Source organism: Lampetra fluviatilis, chromosome 51 (assembly GCF_964198595.1).
Source record: "Lampetra fluviatilis chromosome 51, kcLamFluv1.1, whole genome shotgun sequence".
Taxonomy (NCBI): domain Eukaryota; kingdom Metazoa; phylum Chordata; class Hyperoartia; order Petromyzontiformes; family Petromyzontidae; genus Lampetra; species Lampetra fluviatilis.
Genome location: NC_136325.1, coordinates 2,811,840 through 2,828,972, shown reverse-complemented (window position 1 = coordinate 2,828,972; position 17,133 = coordinate 2,811,840). Strand labels below are relative to the sequence as shown.

General features: G+C 48.5%; 1 protein-coding gene across 1 annotated transcript; it reads right to left on the bottom strand.

Annotated features, from left to right (window-relative positions):
* Positions 1 to 346: 346 nt before the first annotated feature.
* Positions 347 to 16,377, bottom strand: LOC144948772 (cysteinyl leukotriene receptor 1-like). The gene is made up of 3 exons (XM_078878420.1): positions 16,341 to 16,377; positions 14,640 to 15,601; positions 347 to 567 (listed from the first exon to the last, which is right to left on the bottom strand). The coding sequence occupies exons 2-3, from the start codon at positions 15,563 to 15,565 to the stop codon at positions 402 to 404; spliced, it is 1,092 nt and encodes a 363-aa protein (XP_078734546.1). The 5' UTR covers positions 15,566 to 15,601; positions 16,341 to 16,377; the 3' UTR covers positions 347 to 401.
* Positions 16,378 to 17,133: the final 756 nt, after the last annotated feature.

Genomic DNA, 17,133 nt, shown 5'->3' with positions numbered 1-17,133 from the left:
GACAAAAAAGGCTGTACACATGCAAGTGTACAACAGTAAACCTTCGTACAGCAATACAAAACAGCGACCCATATTTATTGAGTTCAATATTAAAAACAGTCAAGGATTCAGCATTAAGACGGCAATCGTTGCGTATATGCTCGTATGTGCTAGGTTCGCCGAGGAGATGCAGCGATGAAACCTGCTCCTGTGCATGTGTTATGTGGATAGGATGCCGAGATTATTACATAGCAGGATGGCTTGGGGAGCGCCTTCATCCAGCAGTGGATTGATCAAGGCTGCACGGTACAACAATCGACGCACGCCTGATATCGATGCGGTAAAACGCAATCATTCGTATCTATCGTTTCCCCAGCCAGCGTTGGGTATCCAGTCGCTGAACCCTGGCCGCGTGCGGAGTCTCACTCAGACGTCTGTCGCTCGTCGGTCTCCTCTTGCGGCTCCTCCTTCTGTTGAGGATCGCCCTCGAGTGGCTGCATGTGAAGCTTGGCGCCATCCCTGGCCGTGCTTCTGGCGAGGGGATCTTTGGAGCGGACGGAGCTGGTGGCGGAGCTGATTCGCGCGCGCCTGGTTGGTTCAGAGGGGGGGGGGGGGACATTTTTCCACGCATGAGCATGCGAGGGACACTCCATCCATCCGTTCATCCATCGGCCAACACAAGCAAGAGAGGGCACGGCGAGGTCATCATAAACATCATCGTAGAATATAGAAGTTAAGTCCTGCGCACGTGAGCATTGAGGCAGCGCGCATCACTCATTTTACGGTCCTATGCCAGCGGTGGCAATTCTACATTGATAGGGTGGTGGTGGGGCGGGGGGCGAGTCGATCGAGGGGTCAATCATTGTTGACTTCCCTGTTTTTTACGATCAGAGGAAACAAGAAGATGCTCGGTGTAGTCGGCACTCTGCTTCGTTCATCATTTCTTTTTTAAAAATCCTTTATATTAAGTTCACTTGCTTGCTTGCTTGCGTGCTTGCGTGCTTGCTTGCTTACGACCGTGCAAATCTTTCGGTCGTTTTTTAACCCACTTCCCGTGATCCAATCGAGCTGACATTTTGCACACAGACTCGTTGTGCGTGACAATTAATTTTCGTGAAAAAATGTTTCCAAAATTTTACACTGTTTAGGGAATTTTTTTAAAATATTTAATTACCAATTGCTTAATGGTGGCAGACAATCATCTGACCCATAGGTGGCAGCCATCTCAAGCCAGAGGACGAGAGGACTCTAGCCGCCCGTTTCAAAGACCAATGTGGGCTGGGTTGTGGCCCATTGAACACGCATATAAAGGATTTATAATGAAAAACTTTGTTTTTACGGGTTAATTTTTTAAAGCTTTCCTTTATGTACCCCCCCTCTCGCTCACTCTTGCTCACTCTCTCTCGTTCTCCCTCTCGCTCTCTTTTTTTTATAAACTACGACAAGTGCTGCATCTGCACGCAGCCCTTCTCGCAGTCCAACGGCCTCTGACGGGTAGCTCATATCTGCATGCAGAGCTCTCCGTCATCTGCCACCGAGCACACGGCCTCCTCCAGCGCCCACAACGCGGTACTTGGATGTATCGACCCCGGTGTGATGATGGGCCGAGTCGATTCCCAAGCAGGATTTCAACTCGCGGCATTCCGATTGTGAGCCACTGAGCCGCCTGGCCGGGCAATAATATATATATTTTTTCAAAGATACATTGGCCTCGTATTAACGTGGGCGGATACATCTTGATCCCACGTTTCGGGGTAGAACTCCAAAAAAGTGACATTGCACTCTCGAAGCTCGAGCAGAGAACAGCGTGCAAAGCGCGAGCGTTGGCTTTTTGCTAAACAAATGAGTTGGCGATGCTGCGTTGGCAGTGACGTAGAAACACGATACACAAATAACTTCAACACATTCGTCAACAACACTGCCTTCGTTGGAACGCAATACACGAAGGGGCTAAGTTTCACCGATTATCCATCTTATTCCCCCCCCCCCCCTCTCTGTAGAGTTGTTATTTGGCTTGCTGCTATAGCTGCTGCGTCTCTACGCTGCACGCTAACATCAGAATATGTATTTATCCGATGAACTATCCAAGCAGCCCCCAGTTGAGTCGCTACACAGTGACCACTGCGGTGTCCTGTAGCTACACAGTGACTACTGCAGTGTCCTGTAGCTACACGGTGACTACCGCAGCGTTGGATTGTTAATTCCAGAATTGCCCTTCAGAATACAAGTGGGTTTTTTGTTTAGTGGCGGTTTAAAATATGTATTTCGTCACGTTTTGTTGACCTGACAAACCTTACTTATTGGCTATGTGGTGGCGGGTTTAACGACACATATATTTACACAAGCTAACCCCCAAATAAACTCGTTAATTTTTTTTTTAAACAACGGTTTTATTAACAACTTTGTTTAGCTCACGGTCGAGAAGTACGTCAATTGCGCCTGAGACACGCGGCGCCTGCTTTTTGTGCAAGACGATTCCACAGTTTAGGGACCGTGGCGTTTTTGGCCTACACAAATATATATATATAAATAATAAGGATTCATACTCTTTGGTTCTTTTGGTAAAATCACATAGGTGAAAAAAATAGAAATAAATAAATTACGATGTTTCGATTGCAACGCGAGCAATCATCAGGTGTGACAACCTAAAATCGGTACTAGCCAGAGGGTTGAATTTTTCTGTCACCCCCAAACATATCCCAGTGGATGATATAATTTTCCAGGTTGATGTAGCCCAAAAAGGATTGGGACACATCCCGACAGATGTTGCTAAAGCTGAAATTTCTACCATCCTTAAAAATGCTAATAAACCCGTTAGTAATATCACCAAAGACGAACGCTTGGAACTGGCAAAATTGAAAAAGAGGGATGACATAGTCATCCTCTCAGCCGACAAGGGCAATGCCACTGTCATCATCGATAAAACCACATACAACAACAAAATCCAGGACCTTCTTATTGATGGTAGCTACTCCAAAATCAACAAAGATCCCACTAACAGCATGACGACAAAAAACAACAATATAATTACTAGTTCGACCTCTCTAATTGAACCAGCTAAACGGCTCTCCCTAAAACCTTCTGCTGCCAGACCACCATGATTCTATGGTCGTCCTAAGATCCATAAAGAAGGCACACCACTTCGGCCCATCATTTCCACTATCAACTCACCTACCTACAAGCTAGCCCGTTTTCTGTATGACACCTTGCTTCCATTCACTGGCAAGACTACCTCAGCAGTACTTAATTCAGCTCACCTTGTCTCTCTAATCAAGGGCATCTCATTGTCCCCAGATGATCTTCTAGTCAGCTTTGATGTGGTTTCTATGTTCACTAAATTTCCAGTGCCTGACACCTTAGCAATAATTGAAGATTTAGTCCAACATGGACTGAATCCTGATGTTCCTACTCCTGTTAGGCACTGCCTTACCAACACTTACTTCACCTGGAATGGTACTTTCTACAAACAAAATAAAGGTACACCCATAGGTTCCCCCTTATCTCCAGTGATAGCGAATGTTTTCATGAGGAAATTTGAAACTGATGCCATCCAGACATTCACCCAACGTCCTTCCTTGTGGAAGATATATGTAGATGACACTTTCGTCATTTGGCCACATGGCCTAACAGCACTGAACCAATTCCTCAACCACATCAATTCCGAACACCCATCCATCAAATTCACCATGGAAGTGAAGGATCGTAAGCTACCATTCCTGGATGTTTTGTTTGAGAAGAAGCTTGATGGCTCCTTGGGACATCCTTTCTACAGGAAGCCACCCACACAGATTCCTATCTTAAACCTGTATCCCACCACCATCCGGCACAGAAGATATTCCCTCATTAAAACCCTGCACCATAGGGCCCACTGCATTTATGACCAACACCACCTAACCAGTGAACTGGAATACGTACACCAGGCCCTCAAGATGAATGGATACTCGGACCATATTATCCGCAATGCTGTCTCTCCAACCATGGAGAAACAACCCCCTGAGACTCCGATCAAAACCATCACGTTACCATACATAGGCGTTACCAAAAAGATTGCCAAAATCTTAAACAAACACAAGATCCAGGCCCGATTCAGTACAGTACACAAAATCCGTGATCTAATCCCATCTGTAAAGGATGTCATTCCTGACTTGCAATTCCCTGGAGTCTACAAACTAAGTTGTATCTGTGGTGATTGTTACATTGGGGAAACGAAACGTCATTTCTCTGACCGAATCCGCGAGCACAAGTCAGATCTGAAACACGGCAGAACTAATTCCTCAGTCGTTGCTGATCATTGCTATGACGCTGTGGGCTCCCATGATATTGTTCTGCAAGCCGTCTGGCTACCATCAAAGATTTGTTCATGAAGCCATCCAGATATATAAAAATAGACGTAACTTCAACCGAGAGGACGGATATAAATTGAGCAATCATTGGAAAGATGTTATTAACCAAGTAAAATTTAACGTTTCATAGTTGTTCCATCTTAATTACCAGGTACTGGTCTATTTTACCGAGTTAATTGCATCCTCAGCACTATAAGACCTCCTTTACCAGTGGCAAATATAGTAATAGGTTTTAACCCTTTCAACTGGTACAAAAACTGACACCTTTATACAAGGCATCATGTTTGCAAAAACCACAACACAAGCAGTCAAAAAGCAAACAAAATGAAACAACTCTGATAATGATATGTGTCTTGCCTCACGGCAGATGGGGAGCGTACGTTCACAGGAAGTTCCTGTTTTTTGATGCTAATGTTGGTCACGTGACCAGGAAGTGACGATGTTAGATTTCCACTGTACCACGCGGGCGTCAGCCATTACACAGATAAGTTAAGATGGCGGCACGCATCGCATCTCAGTGAGACCACAGCCGCACTTGTCCATTGTGGGAGCTTAAGAAGCATTATCTGTAAGTTGTTTATATTCCTATAATATTGGAAATGTTGTTGTAATGTTGGAATGACCGTTATAGCAATGTAAATGCCTTTATGGTGCCGTTAAGTTGTTGTAGTAAATACGAGGCCTAGTTAGTAACGAAGCCTGTGACTTTCCTTATTGTGGATGTTACTTGTGATTTAGTAGGTCGAGTCAGACTTGTGCCTATGTTGTGATCCTGAGAGTGATGACGAAGTATCTCATCCACAGTTTAGTGTTAAGTGTAATGCTGTACATTTGGGGTGCAGTGGGATGAATACACTGTGTCTGTATGCAACGCACCAGCTTGTGCCTTTGTCTAGTTGTTCAGGCGTAATGTGGGGGCCTGGTCCTTCCAGGATCTATTGTTATCCGAGACAATGTTCTGATGCTGTGGTGTTCATTGTGTGGGTGTTTCCGAATTATAACAGATGCTGTATCTGTGTTTTCTCACCAGTTTTACCTGTTACAATCAATAAATGACGATCGGAGTTGGACGGTCATGCTGGCTCCGAGGGTTTATTGAACACATGGTTATCTACTCGACTAGCGGTGCAACGCAGCGCACGGCGAGGCCGAGATAGTAAAAATATACTCTTCTTAAAGCTCCCAAGAAGTCCTGCAGCCAGCTCTGCAGCCAGCTCTGCAGTCAGCTCTGCAGCCAGCTCTGCAGCCAGCTCTGCAACCAGCCCTGCAGCCAGCTCTGCAGTCAGCTCTGCAGTCAGCCCTGCAGCCAGCCCTGCAACCAGCTCTGCAGCCAGCTCTGCAGTCAGCTCTGCAGCCAGCCCTGCAGCCAGCTCTGCAGTCAGCTCTGCAGCCAGCCCTGCAGTCAACTCTGCAGCCAGCTCTGCAGCCAGCCCTGCAGTCAGCCTGCAACAAGCAAGGAGCTCTGCAACGAGTCTACATTAAAATCGTGCTGCAAGCATCGCAGCATGGAAAGCCACAATTCAGCAGGGAGAGATGCTGAAGAAGGTGAACCAAGCAATCCAGGATCTCCCATCCTGCCTCAAGAGGACCAAGGGAGTTCAAGGCCCCAGAGGGAGGTCAGGTTGACGCAACGGGCCTTGGAAAGCTATGAGGCTGAGAAACAGGACCTGGATGCCAGGATACAACGGGCATGGGACCGGGTCGAAGCAGATTTATCTGAAGCTTCAAACGCCTCAGACACAGTGGTCTCAATTCAGCGGGCCATCCAGCGAGTGGAGGTGAGCAGCTCAAGCTACAAGCTCCTGGCAAATAAATACATATCCCTCCTGACGAAGATGAAAACAGATGAGGGCATTGAGGGAGTGCGCACGCAGGAGCACTTCCTCGAACTGCTCGATGATAATGTGCAGGCAGTGATACAAGATGCAATGGACCGTGTGGATGGCTTAAGAGAGACAGGATCTCAGCACTCCGTCTCATCCAGGTCCACCACAAGATCTAAAGCCTCAGCACACTCAAAGACATCATCTATTAGTATGGCAGCAGCTCAGGCACGCACAGCAGCAGAAGCAGCAAACGCCCGTATTGCCTACATGGCTGAAGAGGAAGCCATGCTAATTGAAAAGGCTCGCATACAAGAAGAAGAGAGTACATTAGCAGCTACTGCCACACGGAAGAAAATTGAGCTGGATGCTAAGTTAAGCACCCTACAACTCAAAAGGGAAGCAGCTGCTGCAAGGGCCCAGGCAGAGGTGCTCGAAGCAGCAGCCAACCTGGATAAGGAAGAGAATTGGAGTGAGTTTGGCATGCAGATACCTGTCAAGGACCGTGATCAACTCACCAGAAAAAATATTTTGGACTGGTCTGAACAATGCATCAATGCTCCTCCACCAAACCATACTGAACAAAGGGTGGACGTTCAGGCATCGCCATCTCCACACCGAATGAACATGAATGCTGTCTACAGGAATGGTGGAAATGCATATCCCGCTCTGGCAGTTAGTCGCCAACTCATCGTCGCGCACGTGGGGTCAGACGTGGATGCACCAAGTCAGACCCACATTCCAGACAGTCACATAAGGGGATCCAACCAACGTGATCGAAACCCTTTGGGCCCACAGTCCAACGCCATCGCAAATGACGGCATGCTAGGCAATACAGCCAATAATGCCGCCTCACAAGCGCCAGTATGGACACACCCTGGATCAGCAGGACTAGGAGACTTTGCTAGGTACCTGGCTCACCGCGAACTAATCAACACAGGACTCGTTAAGTTTGATGACCACTCTGAGAACTATCGAGCCTGGAGATCTACCTTCAGGAATGCAATCCGAAATGCAGACATCTCTGCAAGTGAAGAACTCGACCTGTTGGTGAAATGGTTAGGAAATGAATCTGCAGAGTACGCAAAGAGGATCCGGTCAGCAAACATTGACGACCCCGCCTCAAGCCTGCATGCGGTGTGGGAGAGGCTCGAGGAGTGCTATGGTAGCCCAGAAACCATTGAGAAGGCTCTCTTCAAGAAGTTGCAGAACTTTCCAAAAATCTCTGGTCGAGACAATAAAAGGTTACGGGAGCTTGGAGATCTTTTGATGGAGCTTGAATCAGCCCAGGCTGATCCCTACTTACCAGGTCTCATTTTCTTGAATACCTACCATGGCGTGAACCCCATCGTAGAGAAATTGCCATTTGACGTGCAGGAAAAATGGAGAACAGCGGGTTCAAGATACAAGTCAGAACATCAGGTTGCATTCCCCCCATTCTCTTTTTTCTCAAAGTTTACCCGCAACCTGGCTAAGACTAGAAATGACCCGAGTTTCATGTTTGGCACCACGGGGATTTCCAGTCCAGATCTCCCAAAAATGGAAAGGACAACGGCGAAACGAGGAACAGCGAGAGTGCCAATTTCCGTACACAAGACTGAGGTCTCTCCTTCGACATTTGCAAACTCCGTCCAGGCAACCGCCACAAAGAAAAAGATAGAGGATCCAGAGAAGCAATGCCCATTGCATGATAAACCTCACTCCCTCCAGAAATGCCGTGAGTTCAGGAGGAAGCCATTGGAAGAGCGGAAGAACATGCTGAAAGGATTTGGAGTGTGCTTCAAATGCTGTGCTTCTACAAACCACCTTGCAAGGAATTGCAAGGCAGATATCAAGTGTGAGGAATGTGGCAGCGACAAACACGCAACTGCTCTGCACACATTTTACTCGAAACCCAGTAGCACTAAGGCTTCCGATCCCGAAGCAGAGCACGGCGGGGAGCAAGGCGAGACCGCCGCACTCACTTCGTCAATCACAACCAAATGCACAGAAGTCTGTGGAGAAGGCTTCAAAGGAAGATCTTGCTCAAAGATATGCCTCGTCCGAGTCTATCCCAAAGGACATCCTGAAAGGGCAGTAAGGATGTACGCCATAATGGACGACCAGAGCAACAGGTCTTTGGCAAGGTCAGAGTTCTTTGATCAGCTAAGTGTAGGTGGGAATTCCTTTCCATACACGCTCAGAACATGCTCAGGACTGATGGAGACAGCGGGAAGAAGAGCGAGCGGCCTCATGGTGGAAACCATAGATAGCACCATGAAGCTAGCCCTTCCTACGGTGACAGAGTGCAATGAGATACCGGACGACAGGAGTGAGATTCCCACGCCCGAAGTTGCACGTCACCACCCACACCTGAAACCCATAGCAGAGTTCATCCCGCCATTGGATCACGCGGCACAGATTTTACTTCTGCTCGGCAGGGACATGCTGAGAGTCCACAAGGTTCGTAATCAACGCAATGGACCTCACGACGCTCCCTATGCCCAGAGACTCGACCTAGGATGGGTCATCGTAGGTGACGTTTGTCTGAAGGGAATACACAAACCAGACCACATTAGCACATTCAGAACGAGTGTGCTCACGAATGGACGCACGTCGCTCTTCAAACCGTGCCCCAACCACTTCACGCTGAAAGAGGAACTCGGCGAGAGAAGTCAAGGCTGTACCGTGCAGACTTACGAAGAAACCACCATGACTTCGCTTGTGCATCCACCGTCTTCGTTGGAGTTTGTTCCTCCACGTTTCTCCAAGCCAGTCCTGACGGACGGGAAGAAGACTAAGGTGAAGCCGCTGCTTGTCGCTCTGCTGGTGGTCGTGGCGGTGGTCGCTGTGACCGTGGCCTCTCCGTTCCTCGACTCGGAGCTATCGTCCGAGTGGGAATTCTGGAAGGAGTTCCACGGCAAGGCCCCACAACCGGACCATACCATCCCAAGGCTTGAGCTGTGTGGAGCGGTTCTTGCTACAGAGGTGGCGGAACTGATCTTAGACGAATTTGACGTCAAACTGGACGCGGTCAAGTTCTACACGGACAGTAAGGTCGTACTAGGCTACATAAACAACCAAACCAGAAGGTTCTACACCTACATCAGCAACCGGGTGGAGCGCATCAGGAGATCGACGCAGCCGGAGCAATGGAATTACGTTCCAACTGACCAGAATCCAGCAGATCTCGCAACTAGGTCCGTCCCTGCATTTCTGCTGAATCAAACCATCTGGCTGACGGGTCCAGCGTTCCTGTTACGACGTGACGTTGGCCCATGTACTACCAAGGAGACCTTTGGACTCTTAGAGCCCGAGTCCGACAAGGAGATTCGTCCTCTAGTGACAACTTTCGTAACAAATGTGCGACCGAGAAGTCCACTGAGTCCACACCATTTTGAACATTTCTCGAAATGGACGACGCTCGTGCGAGCGATAGCACATTTAACGCATGTCGCAGACTGCTTCCATCGCCCGATGAGAGGCACCACTGGTAGCTGCAATGGATGGCATTACTGCACAGTGCCACGCACTGAAGACGAGCTTTCCAGAGCAAGGAAATCAATCTTCCGCTGTGTGCAACAGGCAGCTTATGCAAGTGAGATCAAGGCCATTAACAAGGGAGAAGACCTTCCTAGGGTCAGCACCCTCAGGAAGCTAAACCCCGGGATGGACAAAGACGACTTGCTCAGGATCGGTGGTCGGCTAGGGAATGCAAAATTAGATGAGAATGAACGAAACCCCCTCATAATCCCAATCCAGAGCCACATCGCAATCTTACTCGTGCGCCACTACCACGAGAAGGTCAAGCACCAAGGTCGGCACTTCACAGAAGGAGCAATCCGATCTGCAGGGCTGTGGATCGTTGGAGCAAAGAAGTGCATCGCCAGCACAATCCACAAGTGTATCCGGTGTCGCAAGCTACGTGGAAAACAGGAAGACTCAGTGTGGAACCTCCCTTCACCTCTGTAGGGATTGACGTGTTCGGACCGTGGACAGTCATCTCCCGCCGCACCAGAGGAGGGCTTGCGAACAGCAAACGTTGGGCAGTGCTGTTCACCTGTATGAGTACACGAGCAGTGCACATCGAAGTCATCGAGTCCATGGACTCTTCGAGCTTTATAAATGCACTCCGGAGGTTCTTCGCCATCAGAGGGCCAGCCAAGCAACTCCGTTCTGATTGTGGAACCAATTTCATAGGAGCATGTAAAGAGCTTAAGATCAATACGGAGAATGTCGAAGATTATTCTGTCAGGAAATACCTTAGTGACCAAGGCTGCACATGGATCTTCAATCCTCCCCACTCTTCGCACATGGGTGGAGCCTGGGAACGCATGATCGGGATTGCTCGACGCATTCTCGACTCCATGCTATGTGATGTCGGGTCCACACGGCTCTCTCACGAGGTCTTGACCACTCTCATGGCCGAGGTCTCAGCCATGATTAACTCAAGACCCCTGATCCCCGTCTCAACCGACCCGGAGTCACCATTCATCTTGACTCCTGCTACACTTCTTACCCAGAAGACAGATGTGCTCACAGCACCTACCGAGGAGGCCAGCACTGCAGACCTCTACAGACGTCAATGGAGACAAGTGCAGAGCTTCGCGAACACGTTCTGGCGTCGCTGGAAAAACGAGTACCTTACGACACTCCAAGTGCGCAACAAGTGTCAGTCTAATAGACCAGACATCCAAGAAGGCGACCTCGTCCTACTGAAGGACAACCAAGCCAAACGGAATGAGTAGCCAATGGGCCGCATCCTCAAGTCGATTCCAAGTGCCGATGGAAAAGTTCGAAAGGTCGAGGTTATGATTGCAAAGCAAGGAGTCGCAAGAACTTTCATCAGGCCCATAGTCGAGATAGTACTACTTCTCTCTCGCAAAGATATGGACAAATAAGTCGACCCGTTGAAGTTGTTATACACTTGTTTATGAGATAGGAAATAAATGGTGGTATCTCCTAGATACCAGACGGGGAGTGTCTTGCCACACGGCGGATGGGGAGCGTACGTTCACAGGAAGTTCCTGTTTTTTTATGCTAATGTTGGTCACGTGACCAGGAAGTGACGATGTTAGATTTCCACTGTACCACGCGGGCGTCAGCCATTACACAGATAAGTTAAGATGGCGGCACGCATCGCATCTCAGTGAGACCACAGCCGCACTTGTCCATTGTGGGAGCTTAAGAAGCATTATCTGTAAGTTGTTTATATTCCTATAATATTGGAAATGCTGTTGTAATGTTGGAATGACCGTTATAGCAATGTAAATGCCTTTATGGTGCCGTTAAGTTGTTGTAGTAAATACGAGGCCTAGTTAGTAACGAAGCCTGTGACTTTCCTTATTGTGGATGTTACTTGTGATTTAGTAGGTCGAGTCAGACTTGTGCCTATGTTGCGATCCTGAGAGTGATGACGAAGTATCTCATCCAGAGTTTAGTGTTAAGTGTAATGCTGTACATTTTGGGTGCAGTGGGATGAATACACTATGTGCCTGTATGCAACGCACCAGCTTGTGCCTTTGTCTAGTTGTTCAGGGGTAATGTGGGGGCCTGGTCCTTCCAGGATCTATTGTTATCTGAGACAATGTTCTGATGCTGTGGTGTTCATTGTGTGGGTGTTTCCGAATTATAACAGATGCTGTATCTGTGTTTTCTCACCAGTTTTACCTGTTACAATCAATAAATGACGATCGGAGTTGGACGGTCATCCTGGCTCCGAGGGTTTATTGAACACATGGTTATCTACTCGACTAGCGGTGCAACGCAGCGCATGGCGAGGCCGAGATAATATGCACTGTCCTTGAATTTGATTGGTCCACACCCGAGACAGCTTTTCTTAGAGCCTAGTCTCCATTGGTGTTTGAGTTGTACGCCTTTTGGCGTCATCTGGTCCAACACCAATGGAGACTAGGCTCTAAGAAAAGCTGTTCTAGGTGTGGACCAATCAACTTCAAGGACAGTGCATATCATTATCATTATCAGAGTTGTTTCTTTTTGTTTGCTTTTTGACTGCTTGTGTTGTGGTTTTTGCAAACATGATGCCTTGTATAAAGGTGTCAGTTTTTGTACCAGTTGAAAGGGTTAAAACCTATTACTTCATCCTCAGCGTTTAGCAGTGCGGCAATTTTGCTTTGGACGCCATCATCTATCTTGGCAGTAATCATGTTGCTGATTTGCTCTCAGCATCCATGCAGTGCTCGCACTCCTCTCCCCATCCACCCCCACCCTCCCCCTCTGACTTATTTAACTGCCCGAATCCTGGCATCTCTCCCACTTCAGTAAAAATGTCCTTGCTGTCGTTGTCACACCTGATGATGATTGCTTGTATTGCAATCGAAACGTCGTGATATATTTATTTCTTATTTTTCACCTACCTGACTTTACCGAAAGAACCAAAAAGTATGGATCCTTACAGTCACGAAAACTTCAAATCTAGAAAAAATAATAGGGCGTACATGCAAAATGTAAATTGCTTTAAAGTAGCGAATTAATTGATTAAATTATGCCGATTTTGATACAGGCATGCATTGTCACCGGATCTGAGTACGTGTGCAAAATTTGGAGTTGATTGGACAACGGGAAGTGGACGAAATTTGTATTACAAGATTTGACCCAGATAAACAGAGGAATCAAGTTAAGTAAAACCGTTGAAAAACCTCGACAGTTTTGTGAACCTTTCTTTAAATGTTTCCTTTTCTTTTCCCCACACTCTTGTAAAAAGCTCCTTTTTGCGGCAATTCTCTCACGCAGAGTGAACTACTCTGCGATACTTAGAATGGATGTTTAGTCTCGTGGTGTAATGCCGATGGCACAATTCAAATACATTGGGGGTGGGGGGAGAAGTAAACAAAAAACAAACCAAGAGACAATTCTGTTATGCACTCAAACGGGGTAATGTAATACATTAAACTGGTTGACAAACTCTGCACGATTGCTGCTGCTATGTCAACATTTCCCAGAAGGAAGCGTAATGCTGAGTTAAATATTTGCCAATCGCCTAGGCCCGAGTGCAATTTGCCCTTCCGGGAATAATAAAAGAAGGGAATTGCAGAGAACGAGAGGGACAGGACATTCATTATAAGAGCATGGGTGCTGAGTCGCACGCAATCGGACCAATTCACACGCTCACACGAAGACCACGTCCTGCTAAGAACTAAACTAAGCTAAATTTATTTAAAAACAGGTAAGGCCCACTGAGCTACATAGCTATTTTGCAGAGGCGACCTGGTCACAATTGAAAGCTCTAGGAAGTTGGCCTACCTTGTGGCAATGTATAGCAGCCAAATACTCTTAAACGCATGTTTCTAAAATGTGAAGGGGGAAAACCGAAGGACCCAGAAAAAAATCCACGCGACCAAGAGACACCGTATATAGGCGTCAGGGTCGAGATCGAACTCAGCGACTTCCTGCGCACTAGGCGAGGCAGTTGACATTTCTCCACCGTGGTGCCACCACCACCGACACACAACTTCCATCCCTTTCACCCAAGATGACACGCACACAACCTACCACTATGAACCTGGCACCCCGAGTTCGATTCACTGCCACGGCCAACATCAGTGGCGAGCGAAATCAGAACAGGTCCTGGGACTCCCTCCCTAGGTCTACCTAGCCTTACATGAGTACCCGGTGCAATGTTTAAATATGAGCACTGGAAAGACAAAGGTGGTTAGCAGATTTGTCTTGCCACACCACCTTCTCAATAGGTGCTCGAAATGTGTTTTTTTGCAGGGTTCCGCTACATGATAGGTGACGAACCGTTGGGTTAACTTTCCTCAGAGGTGGTTATAGAGAGGGGGGCCGTCCCACGTTTTTTATTGTTCAAACATAAATAATAATAAAATATTCACGTGTCTTCTATGGCAGGGGTCCCCAACCCCCAGGCCACGGACCGGTACCGGTCCGTGGCCTGTTAGGAACCGGGACGCACAGCAGGAGGTGAGAGCGTTGATTCCGCGCGTGGCCCGCCCCCATTATTTTATTATTTACCACTTCCGTCCGCGCCTCTTTCCCGCACTGCGCACTCGTCTCAGTCACAGTTTTGGTAAGCCCACAAGCTGTAACCCCTAGTAGCCAAAATGAGCAAAAAACAAACGTTGCTGGAGAGCTTCTTTGAAAAGAGAAAAAGACCCAATGATGACCCTCCCTCCCCCCCGGTCCGTGAAAAAATTGTCTTCAACAAAACCGGTCCCTGGTGCCAAAAAGGTTGGGGAGCGCTGTTCTATGGTATATAATAATAAAGCACCAGGTAGGGGGGGGGCACCAATTATCCCAAAATGACCCCTATTCCACCACTTTTAAGGCCACGTCTACAGCAGCATTCAAGGCCCCGTCCATTTTTGGCCCACTCCCATCAACTGAAACTGGATACTCAGTTCCTAAAGCAGCTCTCGGTACGTGGGGTGAAACGTCAGGGCATTATGCCGAAGGAAAAAAAAAACCTGAAAACACATTGGAGAGAGCTGTGCAGCGCCACCTCGAAAAACTTAGCAAGCCCAATTCTCGTCCATACCTCCGCACGGCGCTCATGAACCGGTCGCGGAATTTCTCGCCGACAAAGAAGTAGATGAGAGGGTCGAGGCAGCTGTTGAAGGCGGCGAAGCAGACGGTGGCCACCACCGACTTCTGCAGGTAGAGCTTCGTGTCGCAGCTGCTGTGGCGGCTGACCAGGTGGTGCAGCAGCAGCGTGCGCTGCACGTGGTACGGGATGAAACAGACCACGAACACCGTGAGCACCAGCACGATCATGCGCACCGCGCGCTTCCGCACGTTCGAGTCCCTGCGCTGGCCTTCCGGGATCTTCATCAGCGTCCGGGCGATGGCCGCGTAGCAGACGACGATGATCACGAACGGGATGAGGACTCCGACCACCAGGGCGAGGTAGTTCATGGCAAAAATCTTGTTCAGGCTGCCGCCCGAGCTCTCGAAGCACAGGGTCCTCCCGCTCGACGTGACGTGCTGACCGCTGAGAAGGAATGGGGAGGTGACCAGGGTCACGAAGACCCAGATGGACACGCAGGCGATGACCGCATGCCTCGCCGTGACGGCCTTGAGCGAGCGCACGGGGTGAACCACGGCCAGGTAGCGCGTCACGCTGAGGCCGGTGAGGAAGAAGATGCTGCTGTACAGGTTGGCGTAGAAGGCGAACGAGCTGATGCGGCACATCGCGTCCCCGAACGGCCAGTCGCCGTCGCGCACGTAGTAGACGACGCGCAGCGGCAGCGTCAGCACGAAGAACATGTCAGCGAGGGCCAGGTTGATGAGGTAGATGGTGCTGGCACTCTTGGTCCGCGTGAGGCACAGGAAGACGTAGAGCGCGATGGCGTTGCCCATCATCCCGATGATGCAGACGATGCCGTAGACCGCCGAGTAGATGGGGTACTTGTAGGAGTCGTCCGGGCAGGGATCGGTACCATTGCGAGCTGCGCTGGAGTTCATCGTCGCGATGCCTGCGCTTCTCTACCAGTTACACAGCTGAACAAACAATGCGGTGATGGATTATCAATGTGCTTATGGTCGCATTAGCAACTTTAGCAAATGTTTCGGTTTATATCACTCATTCCAACTCATGTGTTGAGGACTGAGTCTAATAGACTGTTACAACTCATCTGCACTGTGTTCAACCACCATGCTGCAGGCCACATAATCTCTCTGCTTCTTACATCGCACTGCTCCAACTATTTTCCCAATTTATTTTTTTATTTAACTTTTTGCTTAAACTATGTTCGACGGATAATCACATTAGAGGTAACTTGATGTTGCATATGCACGTTTGATAATTGAACATGTTCACTACTCGTACACTGCACAGTTTAATGTTGTCAATAATTCAGGACATATCAAATACGGTATTCAATTTTGCCGATAATTGAGGATTTCTTACATAAAGTTTTAAAACATAGTCGTAGATCTAACATATATAAGCGAACATAGCGGCAAATATGCCATGAAGGGCTGCATATTATACTGGTCTTGTACATTGTAACGCGTAAAAACAGGAACAATGACAGCCTGTCATGAGGAAGAATCAGGAGGCTGCTTTAAGAATGCACCGAGGAGGCTGTCGGCTGTGAAATAGCTTGGCGCGTCGAGGAAAAGGAAGCGATTGCGAGGTGCGATTGCATCGGAGACTCTGACAAGTCACTGCTTAATAGTCTTGAAGTGATTCTCTTGAAAAGCCATAAAATCATTCACCTGTGCTGCAAGCGCTTACCTTGTGAGAAGGCAGCACTCTGGGTCGGTCGGCTTGCATCTTCAGTGTGCATCGACTTGAGTGTCGAAACGGTAAATATATGTTGAGTGATTTATGGTGCAACCGGCGAAGAGGAAACGCATCTGTTTAAAGGAATGCCTGCCAAGTTGGCTCCTGCATGGAAATCGGCGCAGTGCGTGGATGTAAGTCAAAGATTGGGCCATGCAATTCCTCGCTCACGCCATTGCTGGTGGAATGGCCTTCACGAGGATGTCTAGAGCAGTATATTTCTTGAACTTTGTTTGGCCCACGGACCACCCAGCCCCCTGTCATAGTGTTGGGTCCATCAGCATCTGACGGAACCTCTTGTCAACCCCTCGTGAAGTAGTCCAGCCCACCTGAGCTGCCAGCGTACAGCCACTGCTCAGGGCAGCCCGACCGACATGAAGAACCACCAGACTCTTAGGAATAAAAATGTAGCAAAACGAAACGCAACTAAACAATCATACTCATAGCCTCCGTACTCGGCGGTACTGTAGACGTCGAACGCCCAAGGATTTTGTCTTCCAGAAATAATTTGTGCCTTGGGGACTCCCAATCTCCGTCATCGGCAGGGCTGTAGATGTCGTACGTCCAACACAGGTTGCAGAAATTTGGAGGCCTGGGAGGTTCATCAACAGTGAACTCCTCCTCCTGGAAGGCGCAAGATGGAGGCGGGACACGACCACCACCCAGACACGGAAAACCTGGCCATGCACTTACTGGATCAAACACTCTGCCTGTATGACTGAAACCCGTTCATACACTTCCTGTG

Excerpts from the sequence above, each read along its gene's own strand:
- LOC144948772 (XM_078878420.1), bottom strand. The coding sequence starts at position 15,565 with ATGAACTCCAGCGCAGCTCGCAATGGTACCGATCCCTGCCCGGACGAC. Across the intron at positions 568-14,639 it reads TTCATGAGCGCCGTGCGGAG|GCGCGCGCGAATCAGCTCCG; the intron begins GTATGGACGAGA and ends TGAACCAACCAG.